Genomic DNA, 21,939 nt, shown 5'->3' on the forward strand with positions numbered 1-21,939 from the left:
CACATGAAACCAAGACCTCCTGTCTCCAGGCTTGACTTTCTATCCACTAAGCCACCTAGCTCTCCTTGTTAGTTTTTTAATCCTCATTTTATTTTTGCCTTTCAGAAAGCAATTCAATCTGTTAAGACCCCTTTGTCAGAAGAGGTTGCATAGCATTTGGAATGATTAAAAAAAAATTGTCATCTCAAATGGTAAAGTTAAAAGTGTGCCACCTTATATTTGTTTTCTTACCCCGGCATATATATGAATTCTATGGGGATATTAGGAGTACCCTTCTTAATGACAAAATCCTAAATACCTTGAAAAGGGTTTCTGGTCTATTTACAATTCAAATGATATGAGCATTAAATTTTAAAATGGATCTACAGTTTTTACACTATAAATATAAAGTACTAAAAATGGGAAGATAATATATTTTAATAAGACATTGACAGTTAATAAACAAATATTTATTAAGCAATATGTACTAACACTAGGGATACGCAAATTACACATCGCTTCTGTTTAAATTTCCATTTAAAAAAGTTCTTTTTAAAAAACAAATTTCAACTCCAAGTCAGTTTATATGCATTCAAATAATTTAGAAAAGATGGGGGAGCGCAAGGGGAGAACCTCTTCAGAGGCAATGGATCACAAAGAGCTGTCTATCAGTAGTGACTAAATATTCTGTGGAAACCAAAAAATAAATGGACTTCAATCCAAATTCCATTGGACACATTCATACATACAAATCACTAGATTCCAAAGTTAAGCACTGACTGATCTTTTCGTTGCTACTAATGACTTAAACTATCCAATTCAGAACTGTCTATGTGAAGTGAAGATTTCTGAAATGTTAGCACTGCTATGCTAGCTTGAACGGGTATCTGTGCCTTTTCTTTGTATTCTCAATGCCATTTACACAGTAAATACTTAACTGATTGTTAGACTATAAACAGAAACGAAAGACTCATTTAGAAAAGACAGTATGACAAAATTTCTATCGCTTTATCCCCTCACAATTAATTTTGACATTAGAACACTTTAAATTATTTAATAAATGTTCAGAAATTGAAAAGACATGCATAATAAGGGTTTGTGAAACATAGGCATTTACTCCTTGCAAAGAACAAAGGAGTATTAATATAATTAGGTAGAATTTTCATAACTTTAAATTTAGTCAAATCTCTCCTATCCCCCCCTCAGATTCCCAAATGGAAAACTATTTGCCATACCTATTTGCGTATCTTAATGTATTAAGAGTATTTTCACAAGATGCCATCCCTGGAGAGATGGTAGCAATCTAGGGGAAAACAGAATGCAAAGGTCAAGGAAGTCTGTGGTAAATTATCAAGACAAGAAAAACTGAAGAGTAGGTTTCATACTAATATAGGTGAAAATTTTGCCTATGAAATATGGAGAAATGAATTCAACTCATGATAGTGTCTTCCTGTCTTGTCATTTGTAGCTAAATTTCCTTGAAAAACTCACCTACAATAGATGCCTCTTGCACTAATCTTCACACTCCTTGTTTGTTGGTTGCTTTCCTATTGCCTGCCAACACATGTCTTCTCCATCCTCATAATGTCCTAACTTAATGTGTCCGTACGTACTATTTATTGTTCTCTCTCTCTTCATTTTGGGTGCTAAACTCTGTGAGATATCCATTTACATCTAAGGCTGACCCTTCCTCTCTTCCTTAGTCTCTTCTTTGCAGGCTGCTTTCCAGTACCATAGTTCTATGGAAACTATTCTCTCCAAAGTTAGTAATGACTTCTTAATAAATCTAAAGGCTCTTACTCAATACACATTTTTCTTTTTCCTTTTCTTTTTAGAACTCTTACCTTCCATCTCATCAGCTCCTTTGCTTTCAATTATCGTCTCTATACAGATGACTTAGATCTACCTACTTATCCAGCATTAACCTCTCTCCCAACTTCCTGTCTCCTATTTTCAACTGCCTATTAAGCATTTTGAAATAGATGTTCCATAGACATCTTAAAAATCAACATGTCCAAAACTGAACTAATTATCTTTCTTTCCCCAAAATCTTCTCAATCCTTTTTAACTTCTTTTAAAAACCCTTACCTTCTGTCTTGGAAATAATACTATGTATTGGCTCCAAGGCAGAAGAAGAGTGGTAAGGGCTAGGCAGTGGGGATTAAGTAACTCGTTCAGCGTCACACAACTGGGAAGTGTCTGACGCCAGATTGGAACCCAGGACCTCCTGTCTCTAGTTCTGGCTCTCTGAGCCACCCAGATGCCTCATCTCTTTTTAACTTAACTACTACTATCAAGGATACTGCTATAGTCACCCAGGCTCACAATCTAGGGTCACACTGGATTCCTCACTCACCCTAATTCCAATCAGTTCTCAAGTCCTTTCATTTCTACCTTAGTAACAGCCTTTCGATATGCCATCTTCTCTCCTCTGACACTGCCACTCCCCTTGGGCAGACCCTTGCTACTTTGATGGCTAGCACTCTTGCGATAGTCGCCTGACTGGTTTCCCTTATTACATTGAGGATCAAATACGAAGTATTTGGTTTGGTTTTCAAAGCCCTTTTCAGACCTCCTACACTGCACTTCCTTCCACATATTCTGCAATCCAGGGACTGACCTTCTTGCTGTTTTTCAAATGCAACACTCCATCTCTCACTTCCGTCTTTACTGGCCTGGAATGCTCTCCATCATAGCTTCCTTTAGGTCTCACTGTCTCATCTTTAGCCTCCTTAATCTTAGCGTTTTCCCTTTGAGACTCCTCCCAATTTACTCTGTTTATATCTTGTTTGCTTATTTGTCTCCTCCATTAGAATGTGAGATCCTTGAGAGCTCAATTTTTTTCTTTTCCTCGTATTATTTCTAGAATTTAGCACGACACATGGCTAGCTTACTGTTAAATGACTAACAATTAAAATGTCTACCCTGGTCATTCCTTTGGAAAAATATTAAAATGGAACAGCAAGAGGGAGTGTGTGGAGGAGGAAGGGGAAGGAATCACGCTACCTTCATGTTACAAAAATCACAAAAGACAAATGGGCAAGAATTCTACTCAGAACTACCTGAATACCTGAAAAGATAAAAATTTTAGTGTTAGGCACCCCAGGAATTCCAATAACTTTCAATAGTGTTGGGGGCAGAAAAGTTTATAAAAAGATGCCCGAAACATTGGTTACATGCTACTCTCTCTCTATACTCATTCCAACTAAAAGGCACAAAGAGAGAAGCAACTGAGACTTTAAAAAACTCTCTTAGATTGAGCTTGCCATTAGTAAGCAATGTATTTTACTCAAAGGTATGGTTCTCATTAGGAGTGGTACCTTACTTGTCTGAAGGTGGACTTTTCATTCCGTTGATTTAATGCAGACAGGCATTTATTTTATAATTTGTGTTCTTGGAGAACTGTCTCCTCTAAGGGTTAAGTGATGTAAATGAAAAAGTGTGCAGCAAAAAAAAACACTGAATTTGGAGTCAAAGGATCTTAGTTCTAAAACCATCTGTGCCAACTGTGTGACTTGAGGCAAATCATTTCACTTCTCTAGGCTTCAGTTTCCAATTAGGGGGTCCAATTAGATGGCTTTTAAGGACTCTCCCAGCTTCGAATCTATGATTCTGTGACTCCGGAAATTATATTTCTGGATATATATGTATGTATATATACATATGATCCAAGAGAATGTATTCAAACATAATTTGTTCTGAGACACAGTTGGCCATTTCACACTCTTCTCTGAATAGCTCTGCCCCAAACGAAAACTTACCATGCATGTGCGGGAGTTTTCTCCTATGAATGAATCTCTTAGCACCTGAGTGAGTTTACTTGCTCGGAAGGGAGTATGAGGTTTATTTCTACCTAAGGCTCTGATGCACTCCTAAAAAAGAAATCAAGGTTTACATTGCAATTTTCTATGAAATTCCCCTCCCCACAAATGAAATTGGCATATTTAAACACTGTTCTTGCCATAGCACCTACCATTTAGTACTACAAGTTTTTATAGATTTCTATCAAGTAATCTGAAAATTCTCAAAGGTGCCTCAAAATTCTATGGAAACTAAAGAAAATAAAAGTATTTAGAATAAGAGAAAAATGTTTTACGGAAAAAAATACCAATTCAAAAGAATTTGCATATTTTAAAAAGGATACAGAAGTGTTAAAGTTCAAATCTTTCAGAACCCCATTTAGGTCCAGTATATGTCATAAACCCAGTGAATGTCAATTGAAAAAAATTTTAAAGCATCTCATGCAGACAAGGGTCACATTGCTAAGATATACAGTACAGATTTCAAACCTATAGGAACAAAAAGCCATTTTCCCACTTGTAAATAAACCAGTAGTTTTCTAAGGAAGAAATCTGAGCAACCAATATTAAACCATATTAGAAATTCTGCAAATGACTAAAAATTTAAAAAAATTAAAAATTAAAGCAATTCAGAGATTCCATTTCCCACCCATCAGCTAGGTAAAGGTGACACCACCTCCTCTCCCCACAATGGAAGGGGGCTCAGAATTTCCATATGCTCTAAAAGAGCAATTTGGAAGTACAATAGACTGAATATACTCATAGACCAGTGACATCATTATTAGGTCTTAGCCTCAAGGAAATCAGAGAAAAGTACTCATGTGAAAAAACATAGCAACTTTTTGTGGTGAGAAAAATGGAAGCCAAAGAGGAAGTGCCCACCAATTATGCAATGGCTAGACAAGTTATGGAATATGAATATAATAATAATGTATAAGATATTATTTTAGGGATAGATTCAGTGAAAACTCAAACATTGTACAGCGTAATACAGGGTGAAATAAGCAAAATTAAAAGAATTTACATAATTACTACAACACCATAAAAACAATTTTGAACATCTTAAGAACTCTAATCAATACAATGATCAAAACTCCGATTCAAGAGGACCAATGATGAAGCACGCTGACAGAAACAGTAAGACTCATAATTAAGATAAGTTTTTTGGACATGGCCAATGTGGGAATTTATTTTACTGGACTATACATATTTGTTAGAGGAGTTGTGGGGGATTTTTTAATGGTGAAAAGATGTCATGAAAGAGAAAAAAATTTAGTTATTGTTCATTTAAAAAAATAAGTTAGTTATACAGAATAAAAATCAAATATATGTTATAAGCAAGAAAAATAATTTGTTCAGCGGAAAAATCTGTCCTGTCATGAAAATATTTTCTATTATCTGTTCCCTACTTAATGGAGAAATTACTTGTAGTAGATTTCAGAAATTAATTTTTTTTTTTGCTTATAAAATACCAAGGCTGTATTAATTAGAATAAACCCATAAGACAAAGTAATATTTGTTAAGCATATTTTGACTGAATGAACATTTTTTTTATAGACTTATCAGGATGGGGGTAGGGTCTCTCGTTTTTAAAGTGTACAAGCTGAGACTAGATGACAATTAATCATTATAGAATGACTTTCTCTACTGAGTATGAGCTTGATTAGAAGACCTCTTGTAGTTTCTTTAAATGCTCAAGTTATAAGATTATATGGCTAAAAATGAAAGAATTATCCCAGGAACATTAAAACCTAGGCTCTAAGAAGAGAACAGCTTTTAGATTGGGTTTTTTTTTTTTAGATTCAAAGTGAGAAGTCTTTTTCTTCACTAATTTAAAAGTTCACAAAATGCTATTCTGATACTCAATACTCAAACCTATGCCAGTAAAGTTTCGCTAGATGCTTCTTTTTGCAGATGACATTGTTCTAACTGTATCTAGCTCTGGAACACCACAAAACCTCATCAATGAGATCCAAGGTCACTGAAAAGATCTGTTTAGTTGTCTACATAGTGAAAAAGAACCAACTGGAAAGCATTTGGGACAACTAAGCAGCACTTTCAAAAATCCCAAACTGCACCTTGCCACCTAAGAACTTATTTTAAAACTTTTTTTACTTTAATATAAATATAATCATAATCAATAATATAAAGATAAAAATTTTTCTAAGTAACTTTTAATCCCCCAGTGATGGTATATGGCTATGTACTACAGAGCACTATTCTCCACAGAACTGAAATTATAGATAACCTAAAGGTCAATATAAAGATGCATAACTGCCATAAACTGGTTACAGTGTATTACAAAAAATAATTTGCATTCAAGACTAAAAAACAATTATCAAGGATATATACTATATGAACATATAGAACTAGATGTGGCTATTTTAAGAGACAATTCACTATTCAAGAAAGCTACATTTATAGTTATAAAATATAATAAAAGAACCAAAAGGTATTCTTAAATATATATATTTGGTAGTTTTGAAGTTTTAGTGGAAGACATGAATAAGAATCATATAAGATGAGGTGTGAGGGGGGCAGCTGGGTAGCTCGGTGGATTGAGAGTCAAGCCTAGAGATCCTAGGTTCAAACCTGGCCTCAGACACTTCCCAGCTGTGTGACCCTGGTTAAGTGACCAAGTCACTTAACCCCCATTGCCTAGCCCTTACCACTCTTCTGCCTTGGAGCCAATACACAGTATTAATTCCAAGATGGAAGGTAAGAGTTTAAAAAAAAAAAAAGATGAGGTGTGAACAGGTTATAACATGCAATATTGGAAGAAATACCCACAACTTATTAGACAATAGATCTATCAAAAAATCTTTAAGATTACATTTAGCATTAATAAGTGCTTTCACAAATATTCAGTTTTTCTACTTTGAACAATTATGACTTCTTGCAAAGGCTGCTTCTATTTTAGCTACCAATGGGATTGACTTTCAGCATCTTGAAAGCACAAAATAAAAAAAGTCAATAGAGAATCCAAACCCAAAATAAGTGGCAAAATGATCAGAATATATTCAGAATGTGCCTAGTTAAGTTACCCCAGTGAGTTTATGTCATCAGGCTTGGACAAATTAGTAATCAACTTGTAGGTAACTGATAAACTTCTACTGATGATTTCAGATTATCTCAGCAACAAGAGAAGTTGGATGGAATTGGAGATGGGCATGTTCCAATTTTCAAAAACGTAGATGCCCCAAATTATAGAATACCTTCTTAATGCACAAAAAGGAAGCATTATGAGAGATCTTTAAAAGAGCCAAGATGAATTCATCAAAAATAAATCATCCCATGACTGGGGATGTAGACTCGGACAATCACCCCAGTGCAAATACCGATAATATGGAAATAGGTCTTGATCAATGACACATGTAAAACCCAGTATAACTGCACATTGGCTACAGGAGGGGAGTGGGAGGGAAGACAAAGAACATGAATCATGTAACCACGGAAAAATTTCTTAATTAATCAATTAAATAATAATTAAAAAAAAACATTGTCCCAAACTAAACTTGTTTCATTTCTTTTTTTCACAGCTCATCTGATAGGTTTCAAAAAAAGGAATATACTGCTTCGAACACAGTATTATCTGAATTTCAGAAAAACAAATAAGGCACTTAGCACTATCTCTTATGACAACATAGAAAGTTACAAATTGGATGGTACTACAGAATTAAGAAGTAGCTAAAAGAGTGATGATTAATGGAATGATACCAACCTGGGAAATCATTAATATATTGCCAAAGGGATTGATTTTCAACACTGTTTTATTCAACATTTTCATTTGTGCTCAAGATGCAAACACATTTTAATTGTTTATTATTCTGGGGATGAAGCATAATATGGCGTGACAGCACAATCTGAAAGGAACCTAAACTAACCAACACACTCTCGATTATCCTCCTAAAACTGATAATGCCTATGAAGGGAATACTAGGTAGACTACAGACACAAATATAAACTGTATATTTTTTTAAAGTTTTGTCTAACATCTAGAGAAAAACAAACCTGTTCTCTGAAATAGAAGGGAAAAAAAAGCAAAGCAGATTTTCACTTTGTTGATAGAATACATTTAACTTACCTTGAGTGCTAAAAGGCTCTTATTAATTTCAGCACCTTCAAGTCGAGTTTGCCTATCTGCACTAGAAGTATCTGCTCCTCTTTCATTTCCAGCCAAATCAATGAGAGAAAATTTGCCATGTAGCTTTCCTTTCCTTCTGAGGATAATTTGAAAGACTGCATGACTCCGAGATGAATGTGCATTTGCAGATGTCTGCCCAGAAGTTCTAAAATTAGATGAGGAAATTTTGTCAGTCTTGTTTTACATGACAATATCTTACACATGAAAATTCAATGGAAATAAAAATCTAAGCTACTTTCATTACATAAATAGGAAAGGAAAACTTAAAGCAATAATTAAGCATCCTTAAGTACGATGACATATCGAAGAATAAAACTTGAAAACAGCACTGAATTTCAAAAATTTTAATGTATTAATATCAATGATTCAAAAAAAAGCAAGAAATTTTTACTTCAAATTGTGATCAGAGTTCATCAGTTTTCTCTAGACTTGGAAAACAATTTTCCATGATGAATGCTTTCAAGATGATCTTATATTACTGTATTAATCAAAGTAGTCAAGTCTTTCAAAGCTGACTATCATTACAACATTGATATTACAGTGCACTGATCTCTAGTTCTTCTCATTTTGCATCAGTTCAAAAAGTCTTGCCATGTTTTTTCTGAAACCACTCTCCTCTCATCATTTCTTACAGCAGAATAGTACTCCATCATGATCCTATGCCACAATTTGTTTGGCCATTCCTCAACAGATAAGTTTACTCTTGATTTCCACTTATTTACTACCACACACACAAAAAAAATCTGCTATAAATATTTTTGTGCATGTAAGATCTTTTCCTTTTTTCTTTGGTTTCTCTGGAGTTAAGACCTAGTAGTGTTATGGTTGGGTCAAGAGTATGCACAGTATTAAAGCTCTTGGGCATAGTTCCAAATTGTTCTCTAGAATGTATTGGAAGAGTTCATATCCAATAACCGTGGTTTCTGATAAATATAAGGCACACAGTACCTCAGATATTTTAATTTGCATTTTTCTAATCTATAGATTTAGAAAACTTTTTCATGATTATAAATGATTTTTTTTAAACTGTCAATTCATATCATGTGACAACTTCTCAATAAGGGAATGACATTTTTAATAAATGCCTGTTTCCAATATATTTGAGAAAGGAGCCCTTTATCAGAGGAACTTTTTGTAATTTTTTTAAAACCCTTTCCTTCTGCCTTGGATCCAATATTGGCTGCACTCTGAAAAATTTTTAATGTTACTTCATTATATATAGTATTTTTTAGTAAAATGAAGTTTCCCTGATTATTTCCTTTAATTGGGTCTCCTTTTGCCTTTGCTTTGTCCAGTAGTATGATTATTACTGCTGCCTCTTTTAGTTCACCTGAATGAATAAATTCTGCTCTAAACCTTCATTTTTAACTTGGTGTATATCTTTCTGTTTCAAGTATCTCTCTTATACACAATATGTTGTTGGATTCTGGTTTCTAAACCATTCTGCTATTTGCTTCCATTTTATGGGTGAACTCATCCCATTCCCATTCACAATTATTAATCTATTCTATTTTCTCCTGTTTATTCTCTCCATCCTCAACATCCATTTTGCTTCTGATCACTGCCTCCTATGATCTACTCTCCTTTTTTATTTCCCCCACAATCTCTTTTGATTTACTCTCATATTTCCCTATTGGGTAAGACAGATATCTATACCCAAATTACATACAAACACACATTCACAGACATATTCTAACCTCTTTGAACCAATTTTGATAAACTGAGGTTTCCTCTGTTTCCCCTTCCACTATAAAAAAACTCTTCCTTGCAAGCCTATTTTGAGAAAACTTTTCAATATCCTACCTCTGCCTTCCCCACTTCTCCAGTGTATTCCTCTTTCTCACTCCTTCATTTTTAAAAAGATCATCCCAACATAACTGACATACCCATATCCTCTGTGTAGACTTTTTCTAACTGCCCTAATAATGACAAAATTCATGTGAGTTGCATACATGATCTTCCCATATAGAAACGTAAACAGTTTAACCTTATTGAATCCTTATGATTTCTCTTCATGTTTACCTTTATATGCTTCTTGAGTCTTCTGTTTGAATATCAAATCTTCTATTCAGCTCCCATCTTTTCATCAGGGATGCTTAAAATTCCTAAATTTCATTAACTATCCATTTTTCTCACTGTAGGATTCTACTCAGTTTTTCTAAGTACGTGATTCTTGGTTGTAATAGTAATGCAAACTTCAGAAATATTTTATCTCAAATCCTCTATTCCTTTTACATGGATGTTAACAAAACTTTTGGGATTGTAACCACGGTTCTACAATATTTAGTTCAACTGTTTCTCTCTGGCTGCTTGCAATACCTTCTCTTTGATCTGGGAGCTCAGGAATTTGGTTATAATATTCCTGAATTTTCATTTGGGGATCTCTTTCAGGAAGTAACTGGTGGATTCTTCTAATTTCTGTTTTCCTCTCTGAATCAAAGCTATTGGGGTAGTTTTCTCCTTCATAATTTTTTGTAATTTTAAGTCAAAGCAGCGATGGGAGGGGGGTGGGGGGAAGAAAAGAAAATGATCTTTGTCTCCAATGAATAATGTTTGGAAATGATCAAATTAAAAAAATATATATATTAAGTCAAAGCTCTTTTTTTGGTCATGCTTTCCATTAATCCAATGATTCTTCAATGAGTTCTCCTCAATATATTTTCCAAGGCAATTGTTTTTCCAATAAAATATTTCATATTTTCCTATGATTTTTCATCCTTATGACTTCATTTTATTGTTTTTTAATGTCTCATAGAGTCATTAGCTTCCACTTGCTCAATTCTAATTTTTTTTAAATTATTTTCTTCAGAGAATGTCTGTGCCTCTTTTACCATTAGGCTAATTCTGCTTTTCAAAGTATTATTTATTTGATGCCTCTTTCATACTGTTATTTCTATTTTCATAATTCACTCTCATTTCTTTCCCCAAAATTTCCTCTAACTCATCTATTTAATGCTTCTAAGAGTTCTTGTTGAGACTGGGTCCAAATAGCATTTTTCTTTGAAGTTTTGCTTGTAGTTTTCACATTGTTGTCTTATACAACTGTGTCATAGTCTTCTCTGCAACCATAGGAGCCTTTAATGGTCAAGTTCTTTTTTTCATATTTCCAGCCTATTTTTTTTTACTTTTAATTATATGTTTAAATTGGGCTCTGTTCACCTGGGGATTGAGGAGGCACCATGCTAAACTTCAGGCTTTCTTTTTGTGATGTTTTCAGAGCTACTTCTAAGGATTTACAAGCTTTTGGTGCTTCCAAAGTTGTGTGACCTAGAAAAATGTGTGGTCCCTGCTCTCCTGCTAATTCCTCTGCCTTGGAACTGTAAATTAGATCTGCTCATGGGCAAAACAGTCACCAATCAGTGCCAGTAAAAGGTCTCTATAACCAATTAGTGACCAAATAGTCACTAATACCCATCCAGTCTCAACACTGAGAAGCCCTGGAAGTCACCATTGGTCTCTCACACACCTCCAAGCCCACTGCTGGTATTGTTCCCACCCTGAGTTAATTCTCACCCTGGTGTCACAAAGCTCTCATACTGATCTCCTAAGTAGTTTTAGGTTGAAAAAATGTCTCACTTTGACCTTCTGTTGATCTGTTGCTTCAAAATTTGAACTGAGGAGTTATTTTAAATATTTTTTTGGAGGAGAATGTTGGGGGAGTTCAGCTGAGTGGTTATCTGTCCTCGGCCATCTTAGTTTTGCTTCCCTGAAGTCTTTTTCTGATCCTCCATTTTCCATTACTCTCGACAAAATTAATATGATCCACATAGGAAATCCATGCAGATGAAGAATGTTTATGGTCTACATATATAAACCTAGAAGGCAAAACTACAGAGTTGGGAAAGACAGTGAACTACAGTCACTAAGTCAACGATGGAATTAGTGAGATTGCTTTGAGAATATGAAGAATTTATGAGAAAATATAGACTGGAGTAATCAGATTGAGAATACAAGATAAAACTGCATGCACTATGTTGAGTGACGATATCAAAGAGATCACATTAGTTATACTAATGAAGTTATACAACATAGTTGCTCATAAATATCAAAAGGGGATCGTAAACACTACCAGAGAAGTTCAAAGGGCTGGTAGTTTATATTAAGGTATCAAAGTTCAGAGTAAGGGTTATCAATGGACTACTGTCAGAGGCACCAGTCTAGCTACATTTGACACGTCTTCTCAGCAGGCGAATTTTTATAGTTATAACTTACAAAATCTTTTACTAAGGAGTCAAGATTTGCTTCAGAAGAGAAAGTAGTCATACGGATGGATGATATCAAGGTTTATTTGAAGGACTTCAGATGCTGTTAAGCATACATGTTGTTGTTCAATTGTTGTATCTACTTCTTCACAACTGCATAGTTCAGAGCACACCAGGCTCTTCTAACCTTCAATATTTCCGAAAGCCTGTCAAAGCTCTTATTTGTTGTTTCTGTAACACTATCTATTCATCTCATGGCTCTGCTGTCCCCATCTCCTTTTGTCTTCAAACCTTCTCAATATTAGGCTTCTCACCAATAAGTCGTGTGTTCTCAGCATGTAGCCAAATTATCTAAGCTTCAGCATTTGACCTTCCAATTAACAGTCTCAATTAATTTAAGTATTGACTAATTTGATCTCTTTGCTGTCCAAAAATCTCTCAAATCTTTTCCAGCACTACAATCCAAAGGCATTAATTCTGTGGCAATCAGCTGTCATTAAGAGTCCAGCGCTCACAGGCATACATTTTGGAAAAATGATAGCTCTGATTATACAGACTTTTGTCAAGAAGGTGGTATCTCTACTTTTTTAGTATGTTGTCCAGATTTGCCATAGATTTCCTTTCAAACAACAAGCATCTTTTAATTTCATGGCTGCAGTCACCATTTGAAATGATATTTGAGCCCAAAGAATATAAAATCTGACACTGCTTTCACTTCTTCCCTTTCCATTTGCCAGGAAGTGATGGGACTAGTTGCCATGACCTTAATGGGTTTTTTTTAAAAAATTTTTATATTAAGCACACATATCCATATATATACAAGATTATTAAGGAAATATTTGATATTTTGGACTTATCAACTAAAAGTATTAATAATACCTGCAACTGTTGCCTATTTCAATGAGCTTCAGAACATCTTCAACACATTTAACCTCTCGTTCCTGTAATCCCACAACTTGAACTTGCTGTTTACCATCCTCTAACACTCTCAACTTTGTCTTCCTATTAAGCAAGTCAAATACCTTTGGGAAAAAAAATAACATCTATGTTAAATAATGAAATGCTAATAGAACTGAGGGACTCAAAGAACAGAGGAGAGCTGGTTAAGTAGATTTTAAACAATGATTATGTGATAATTTAAACAGTTTCAAAAAGCCAAATTTTAAAAATAATTAAATTTGTATTCAAATGAAATTAACAAAAGAACTTTTAGTATTTTAAATACTAAGCCTATACTTACCTTTCCACTATAAATTTCAAAAAATGTTGCATATACTTGAAGCTCTAGCTTCTTATAGTTTGGTTTCTTTAGCATTAAAAAGACATCTCGAGCTGTTGAGTTTCATACAAACAAAAAACAGTTAAATTTCCATTAATACCACCAAAAAGATATAAAAATTATTTTTCAATTTCATAAAACAAATTGCCATATTCAAAATAGAACAGAAAGAGGATTATGTGGAAACCAAATAATCTCAATATATAAAATTGTCTTCAAAAAATACATACCATAATATATTATCTGCAAAGCTATCCTGATTGAATTTCCCTCTAAATAACCTCTTGTTCTCTTCTGTGTATTTTTAAAGATAATTCAATGATTACATTAATATTTATTCTTTTTTTGGGGAGAGGGAACAGGGCAAGACTGTTGCTAATGTTCCCTTCCACAACCGACGTGGTCAATGATTATTATATTATTTCATTAAAATTTATTTATTGCTGCTACTTATTTATTACATATGCTATTTATGATTCTAGTTTACAATTTAATCAAAGGAAGACTTTCCAATCTTAAAAACTGACAAATCAAGCTTAAAGTATTTGAAAATGAAATACAAAAAGGCCAACTTACCTGCTAGCGCATATATCCCTTTAGAACAATCTTGGTTCTTGCCTGAAAAGTCACCACCCATGGTCTAGAAGTTTAAAAATAAAAGACTAAATATTACATAAAAACAAAAAAATTCTATCTTAAAATGTTCATATTTGTGATGTGGTTTCCCTAAATGCAATCATTTTAAAAAATGAATTATGGTTATACTAGTATATAATTTCTAGGAATATTTTATAAAGTTTTTATATTTACACACACACACACAAATTCTAAGAATCACTTACATGAGTTTTTCCACTTCCTGTTTGACCATAAGCAAAACATGTGGCCATTCCCCTTTCAAATATAGTTTCTACTAATGGTCTAGCTGTAAACCTAAAAAAGAAGACAGAAAAAGAAGAATCTTTCAAGACTGTATTCTCATTACTGATGTACTTGGAAAGTCATACTTCTAGAGAAAAAAGCTGACCTAAATTTTTTCATTATAAACTATAATCCAGAAGCATTAGAAAATATTGAAATGTGTTTATTTGGGGGGAGGAGAGGGTTATCTGGAAATTTTAATGTAACAAACAATAAAATAAACTTAAAAGAAAAAAGAAAAAAAATGTTGAACTAAAAAATATAATGAAATATAAAGGTCCAAAAGTCTTTATTTTTCAGAAAATTCTACCAAAAATAATGCCATTCACAAATGATAGAAATAAGGAAATGAAAAGGAGTTCAGTGAGAAAACAAGGAGCAGGGAGAAAACACAAAAATCAAAGTTATGGTAGTCTGTAATTTCTTTTTTTCAAAGTTTTTAAGATTTTGAAGGTTAATTTTATATTGGATTCTATACACATGGATTAAGGACAGAATTCGAGTCAACAAGACATGTATGAGCTGTGTAACCATGGGCAAGACAATTAACTTTAAGACAATAAATCTATGATTCTGCTAATCTGCAATGGTGACAGGAATTTTATACTAGGAATCTAAACTGAAATTATGAGAATGAAAAGTACATAGCCAAGAGATTATATATTCATTTTAGAATAATAGCAACTTGCTTATAGCCTTTACTTTTGGAAAAGTCTAAAAGACAGTTCAAAAGATAATCTGAATATTTAAGTTAAAACAAAAAAAGAAGAGAAAAAGGTTCAACAGAAAGATTGAATCACTACAAATGGCAAGGTGAAATGAAGAAACACTCTTATCAGGTGAGGTGAGAGAACAGAAAAGTAGGTTATTGGGGGCAGCTGGGTAGCTCAGTGAACTGAGAGCCAGGCCTAGTGATGGGAGGTCCTAGGTTCATTTCTGGCCTCAAGACACTTCTTAGTTCTGTGACTCGAGGCAAGTCATTTAACCCCTATTGCCTAGTCCTTACCACTCTTCTGCCTTAGAAGCAATACACAGTACTGAATCTGAGAGGGGAAGAGAGGGGAGGAAAGGAAGAAGGGAAGGAAGAGGGGAAAAAAGTAGGTTATGAGCTTCAATCTGCAAGCAGTAAGGTTTTTAATATAAAATTAAAATGAGACAAAAATCCATGGTCCTAACCCCAGAAACATGTCATATTATCTATGATTGTCACATTGTAAGCTTGGAAGATATAAAAAGAGCAACTAAATGGCCTAGAGAAGCATCTTTATGATCAAAGAATCTATGATTGTTCAACCTGAAAAGAAGAAGAATAAGAGGGGCATGATCAATATTTGTCAAATCATGAATCAAGGTGACTAATAATTTTCACTTAATCTAGAAACCTAAAGTGCCAGCCTCCAAAGTTTGCAAGACCCTTGGACTTTTGTCTGAAGATAATACATACTGAAAAGAAAGATTCTGTATAACACGTGCTTATGTACTTATGGGCCAGGGATACAAAGAAAGGAAAAAAACCACCAGACCCTCTTCTACAGGAAGATGACATTTTTAAAAAAATGTATGTACACACAAACTATATACAGGGCATCTATCTACCTATCTATCTCACTAACTATATACAGAATACCATGTTTGATGCTGAAGATATAAAGACAAAAGAAAAATCGGACATTGCCCTAAAGTAACTTTTCTGCTAATGAGGAAGAAATAACATGTTTCCAGAAAAATAGAAAGAAATTTGAGGATCATAATAAGAAATCAGGATGTCAAATGCTTCTTATAGGTGATAGCATTCAAGGTAAAACTAACAGCTAAGGATTTTAGGAAGCAGAAATAATTAAAGACAACCTATAAAAAGGCTGTTTCTCATCTTTAAAGTACTGAATGAGAATTTATGTAAAGCACTTGAAATAGAAAATGTAAACTGAGGAAACTGTTTCTCATTGCAATGACTGCTGTACTCTGGCTGTGACTGGAGAACTGCTAGAGGGGAACCTGAAACTGCTTGGTTGTAATGGAGGTAGGAATGAGAAATGCTGAGGGATGCTAGTACAGGAATGCTGGTACACAGGGGAACTGCTCTGGGGAATGCTCTGGGGTTTGCCTACTGATCCCTACTGATGGCTGATGGATCAGTATATCTTTCTAACCTCCTCCTTCCCTCACTCCCTCCCTTCTCCAACCCTCTCCTTCCTGCCTCCCTCATCTCCTGGTCCTTCTTGAAGCCTTTGGCTTCTTCCCTCCTCCCTTGAGTAAACTATAAAGATACTCTTTTCTTTTCCTTTTTCAAGTCAAGGGATTTATTGGGATAACAGGATAGGAAACTGAGGTAAGAGGGATGAGGATGTCCCTAATCTAAAATGAGGGAGAATTTGAGGGTTTGAGAAAGTAGTCCAGTCACAAACTGTGACCCTAAGACAGTTAGAGAGATGGAGGACAACAGCTGTTTAAAAACTTCTTTCTTCTTCTTCTTCTTCACAAAGTCACCATGGATTTCTCAGTCTATTTTCAGAAGCCCCCCCAAAGGGTCCTTCAGTCTGAGACAGAAAAGCTAACAAGAACAGTTCAGCTTCTACAGTTAGGCTTGCCTCCTTTCTCAAATTCAACCCCAGAGAGAAAACAAATTCCAAAGTCTTTCAGTTTCTCCTGGCCAGCTCAACTCTCAAAGAGACAACCAACTCAAAAGCCAAGTTTCTGCTTCTTCTCCTCTCTGTGGCCAGAAACTCCCAACTGCCACACCTGGGAACATTCTGTTTGGAACCTTGCTCTTGATTGACAGGCAGGTTAGGTCCCCAGCTTGTTTCTTGCATCTTGGCTTAGAAGTCCTCTTTCTCTCCATGCCTCTACCACACACTCTGCAAATTTTAACAAACTACATAAAGCATTTTAAAACGGCTAAGTGGTAGAGTGGATAGCACTGGATGTACAGTCAGGAAGTCCTGAGTATAAATCCTGGCTCAAACTCTTACCAGTTATATGATCCTAGGAAAGTCACTTGATTACAGTCTCAGTTTCTCTATCTGCAAAATGGGGATAATACCACCACCTTCCTCAAGGGGTGAGACAGAGAGAGAGAGACAGCGCAAATAAAGTTGCTAAAGAGTCATTTTTGACTTGAGCTGTATTAATTATTTTTAAATTGGTGACCACATTCTTGTATATTTAGTACAATCATAAATTTAATCCCTACATAGGGATCAACAAAAAACACTTGTGCTTGCCCCAGTGATATTTCTTCTATTTTATTCTTAAAACTCCAGAAAGAATTGGATAACTTAATAAAACAGTTAATAAAACTGCAAGAAAAACATATTTTAAGGTGAAGATGAGTACACATAATAGAAATAGAAAACCAATTCACAAAAAAAGCTTTTACATACCTATAAACCATTTCATTAGGAGCAGAGTCATCAAAGGCATAATCAAAACGAAATGTTTGGTTTTCAAGGTACCTCGTTAAGTCTACTTTTTGTTTTGGTTCATGCACCATTACAACATCTTTACTGGGAATTGTGATCACATCAAGGTCTTTCATTACTGTTTCTAATAGAGTAAATGAAACAAATCAGTGTTCAATTATTTTCACTATATATGTTTAACTAAAATATATAAACTAGAAAATTGTTTAAGCAATAAGGATTTAGATTAAAGTATTACTAAGATCCTCAAAAATAAATTCAATAGAATACTACAAGTAGTCATATCTCAGTTAGACAATATGTATCATGAACAGGTTATGAGTTTAATATACATAAATATTAATATTCTATTTCAGTATGACATTTGACATTCATGGTCTTTTTGTGGTTAAGATGGAGAGATATAGGAGGCAGCTAGGTGGCTCAGTGGATTGAGAGCCAAGTCTAGAGATGGGAGGTCCCATCTGGCCTCAAGACACTTCCTAGCTATGTGACCCTGGGCAAGTCACTTAACCCCCATTGCCTAGCCCTTACTGCTCTCCTGTCTTGGAGGTGATATACAATGTTGATTTTTAAACAGAAGATAAGCGTTAAAAAAAAATGGCTAGATACAAAATGGCTAAAAAAATTAGATGACCAGAGTATCATTTAATAATTTTATGTTAACTAGAAGGATTTAGCCTGGAAAGGAGATTTAGAAGAGATATATTAGATAGTCTCAATTTATCTGAAGGGTTGTTAGTTGAAAAAAAAGGCAAAGTAGATGGTCCTCTAATGTTTGCTTCAACTGCAAGTTCTTTGACTCACTGTGTAGCTCTGGCAGGCTGACCTTCAGGACCAGAGGAGATAAGTTAGACAGAATGGGAGTCTTTAAAAAGAAGTAGGTGTAGAAAAAAAGCAAAATGCCACCAACTGTAGAGATTCAAATAAATAATGGATACCTCTAAGAAGTATCTCTGCTATTTCAGAAGGAAGAACCTTTGGCATCTTTTGAGAGAAGGAACTGTTGTTATTGGATGCAGGATGACTTAACAAGGTTGGGTTTATTTTTGAGTCTTTCAAAAGTTTTGATTATAGAGAAGCAATAAAATCCAAATTATCTTCTGAAGCTTGGGAAGAATATACAGCCCTGTATTGGTTTTAATTTTTAATGCACAATGATGAGTAGAAAAGCAGCAGGGAAGAGGGCCCCTTTTTCAGATATCTGTCTTCTATGGAAAGAGTCTTCCCATGTAGCAGGGAGGTGAGTTCTTTTAGAGGTAACTCTAGGTACAATTCTGATTTTGTTTTGTCACTGCCCCATAAACCATGAAGGAATTTTAAACAACTCAGATGTAAACCACTTGGTAGGCGGCTAGATTAGGTGATCTCAAACATCCCTTTTAATTCCAACTCTTACGAGTCTCTAATTTTAAAATGTTAATGCTAAGGAAAAAACTCAGAACAGGGATCACTGGTAGAAAGGTGATAAAACCAAATTTTGTAGCATCACACTTTAAGATTTACATTTTTTAAAACTCTCTATATAATTTCATACATATTTTAAGGTTAGGAACATATAAAAGTAAGCCATTCAGAGTTTTAGTCAACCAAATTAATTCATAACAATAACAGCAAAACAAAGACAAAATTCATCTTTATTAAGATTGCATTACCTTTTTTATTGAGTGGCCGTTTCCTTACACAAACACATATCCTGTGTTCATCAATCTATGAGAGAAAATAATTTAAATGATGACTACTTTATGATGTGGTAGCCGAAACATCTGAAAGCAGTTTAAAACTCCAATAAATTTTTGGAAATTTGTATGAGCATAAACAAGTAGGTATAAACTTAAAAAATAAAACACACTACATTTGTATGTTAAGAGCTTACAAACGGCTCTATGAAGGTATAACAGAAACTAGCTCATCTTAAACTAGAAACTTGAAAAAAATAAGCTCTATGGAGAATAGCATTGTATTTTATCATTTGGTTCATTGTGACTTATCTGATATTTGGAAAGTTATATGATGTTTTAAATCCAAGTGAAAATGAAAACTTTTTTTGAAATACTAAAAAGATATTTGCAAAGTTATATTTGGGAAGGTAGTTGCAACGAATTGAATGAGACACTCAATTTCATTGTCAGTGACTGTTCTAAGTGGTTTCCACTCTTTTTTAAACCCTCAGTTCTTGCCATTCTCTTCAACCCCCCTTTTCTACTCCTCTAGCTCAGTAGCTCATCCTGCCTCCTATAGCATAAAATGAGATAACAGAAGCTATCCACTATGAACTCTCTCATCTCTTATTCTTAAGTATTTTGGACTCTATAACCATTCATTTCAGTTTTCTCTCTACTCCAAGAGGAATAGATCATCCATATTTTTATCTAAAGAAAACTACTCTACCAGATTCCTAGACTCTTAACTCTTTTCAACTCCATAGGGACTCACATGAATTCACATTAAAAAAAGCCCTCTGAGAACAAAAGGGGGTGGGGGGAACCCTTCCTTTGAATTTGCTAATTCCTTGGAATTACTTTCTTTTAATCCCTTGAAATTATAATTCTTATTTTCAACTACTAAAATATTATTTTAAAACAATGTAAATGGGGCAGCTGGGTGACACAGTGGATTGTGAGCTAGGCCTAGAGACAGGAGGTCCTGGGTTCAAATTTGGCCTCAGACACTTCCCAGGCTGTGTGACCCTGGCCAAGTCACTTAACCCCCATTGCCTAGCCTTTACCACTCTTCTGCCTTGGAACCAATACATAGTATTGATTTAAAAATAAAAATGATGCTTTTCTATATATCTCCAACACAGCTCAGCAGCAAGAACTAGAAAGAGAAATCCCATTCAAAATCACCTTAGACAACTAAAATACCTAGGAATCTATCTCCCAAGACAAACACAGGAACTATATGAACACAACTACAAAACACTCGCCACACAACTAAAACTAGACTTGAACAAATGGAAAAACATTAACTGCTCATGGATAGGACGAGCCAATATAATAAAAATGACCATCCTACCCAAACTTATTTATCTATTTAGTGCCATACCCATTGAACTACCAAAATACTTCTTCACTGATTTAGAAAAAACCATAACAAAGTTCATTTGGAAGAACAAAAGATCAAGGATATCCAGGGAAATAATGAAAAAAAAACACATATGATGGGGGCCTTGCAGTCCCTGACCTAAAACTATATTACAAAGCAGCAGTCATCAAAACAATTTGGTACTGGCTAAGAAACAGAAAGGAAGATCAGTGGAATAGACTGGGGGAAAGCGACCCCAGCAAGACAGTGTACGATAAACCCAAAGATCCCAGCTTTTGGGACAAAAATCCACTATTCGATAAAAACTGCTGGGAAAATTGGAAGACAGTGTGGGAGAGACTAGGAATAGATCAACACCTCACACCCTACACCAAGATAAATTCAAAATGGGTGAGTGACTTAAACATAAAGAAGGAAACCATAAGTAAATTGGGTAAACACAGAATAGTATACATGTCAGACCTTTGGGAGGGGAAAGGCTTTAAAACCAAGCAAGATATAGAAAGAATCACAAAATGTAAAATAAATAATTTTGACTACATCAAACTAAAAAGCTTTTGTACAAACAAAACCAATATAACTAAAATCAGAAGGGAAACAACAAATTGGGAAAAAATCTTCATAGAAACCTCTGACAAAGGTTTAATTACTCATATTTATAATGAGCTAAATCAATTGTACAAAAAATCAAGCCATTCTCCAATTGATAAATGGGCAAGGGAAATGGATAGGCAGTTCTCAGATAAAGAAATCAAAACTATTAACAAGCACATGAAGAAGTGCTCTACATCTCTTATAATCAGAGAGATGCAAATCAAAACAACTCTGAGGTATCACCTCACACCTAGCAGATTGGCCAACATTACAGCAAAGGAAAGTAATGAATGCTGGAGGGGATGTGGCAAAGTAGGGACATTAATTCATTGCTGGTGGAGTTGTGAACTGATCCAACCAGTCTGGAGGGCAATTTGGAACTATGCCCAAAGGGCGACAAAAGAATATCTACCCTTTGACCCAGCCATAGCACTGCTGGGTCTGTACCCCAAAGAGATAATGGACACAAAGACTTGTACAAAAATATTCATAGCTGCGCTCTTTGTGGTGGCCCAAAACTGGAAAACGAGGGGATGCCCATCAATTGGGGAAT

General features: G+C 34.6%; 1 protein-coding gene across 4 annotated transcripts in view; it reads right to left on the minus strand.

Moving 5' to 3' along the window:
- Window positions 1-21,939, minus strand: part of KIF2A (kinesin family member 2A) — a 119,023-nt gene that overhangs the window by 20,889 nt on the left and 76,195 nt on the right. For all 4 annotated transcript variants that reach the window (XM_003340570.4, XM_001381330.5, XM_007486377.3 and 1 more), the window contains exons 8-16: window positions 19,400-19,454; window positions 17,706-17,868; window positions 14,247-14,337; window positions 13,981-14,044; window positions 13,366-13,457; window positions 13,005-13,147; window positions 7,864-8,068; window positions 3,741-3,851; window positions 1,215-1,282 (exon numbers count right to left, since the gene is read on the minus strand). In XM_003340570.4, the coding sequence (XP_003340618.1) occupies window positions 1,215-1,282; window positions 3,741-3,851; window positions 7,864-8,068; window positions 13,005-13,147; window positions 13,366-13,457; window positions 13,981-14,044; window positions 14,247-14,337; window positions 17,706-17,868; window positions 19,400-19,454 (992 nt within the window). The remainder of the gene's footprint in view (window positions 1-1,214; window positions 1,283-3,740; window positions 3,852-7,863; window positions 8,069-13,004; window positions 13,148-13,365; window positions 13,458-13,980; window positions 14,045-14,246; window positions 14,338-17,705; window positions 17,869-19,399; window positions 19,455-21,939) is intronic.

Source organism: Monodelphis domestica, chromosome 3, assembly GCF_027887165.1.
Source record: "Monodelphis domestica isolate mMonDom1 chromosome 3, mMonDom1.pri, whole genome shotgun sequence".
In the NCBI taxonomy this organism is placed as follows: Eukaryota; Metazoa; Chordata; class Mammalia; order Didelphimorphia; family Didelphidae; genus Monodelphis; species Monodelphis domestica.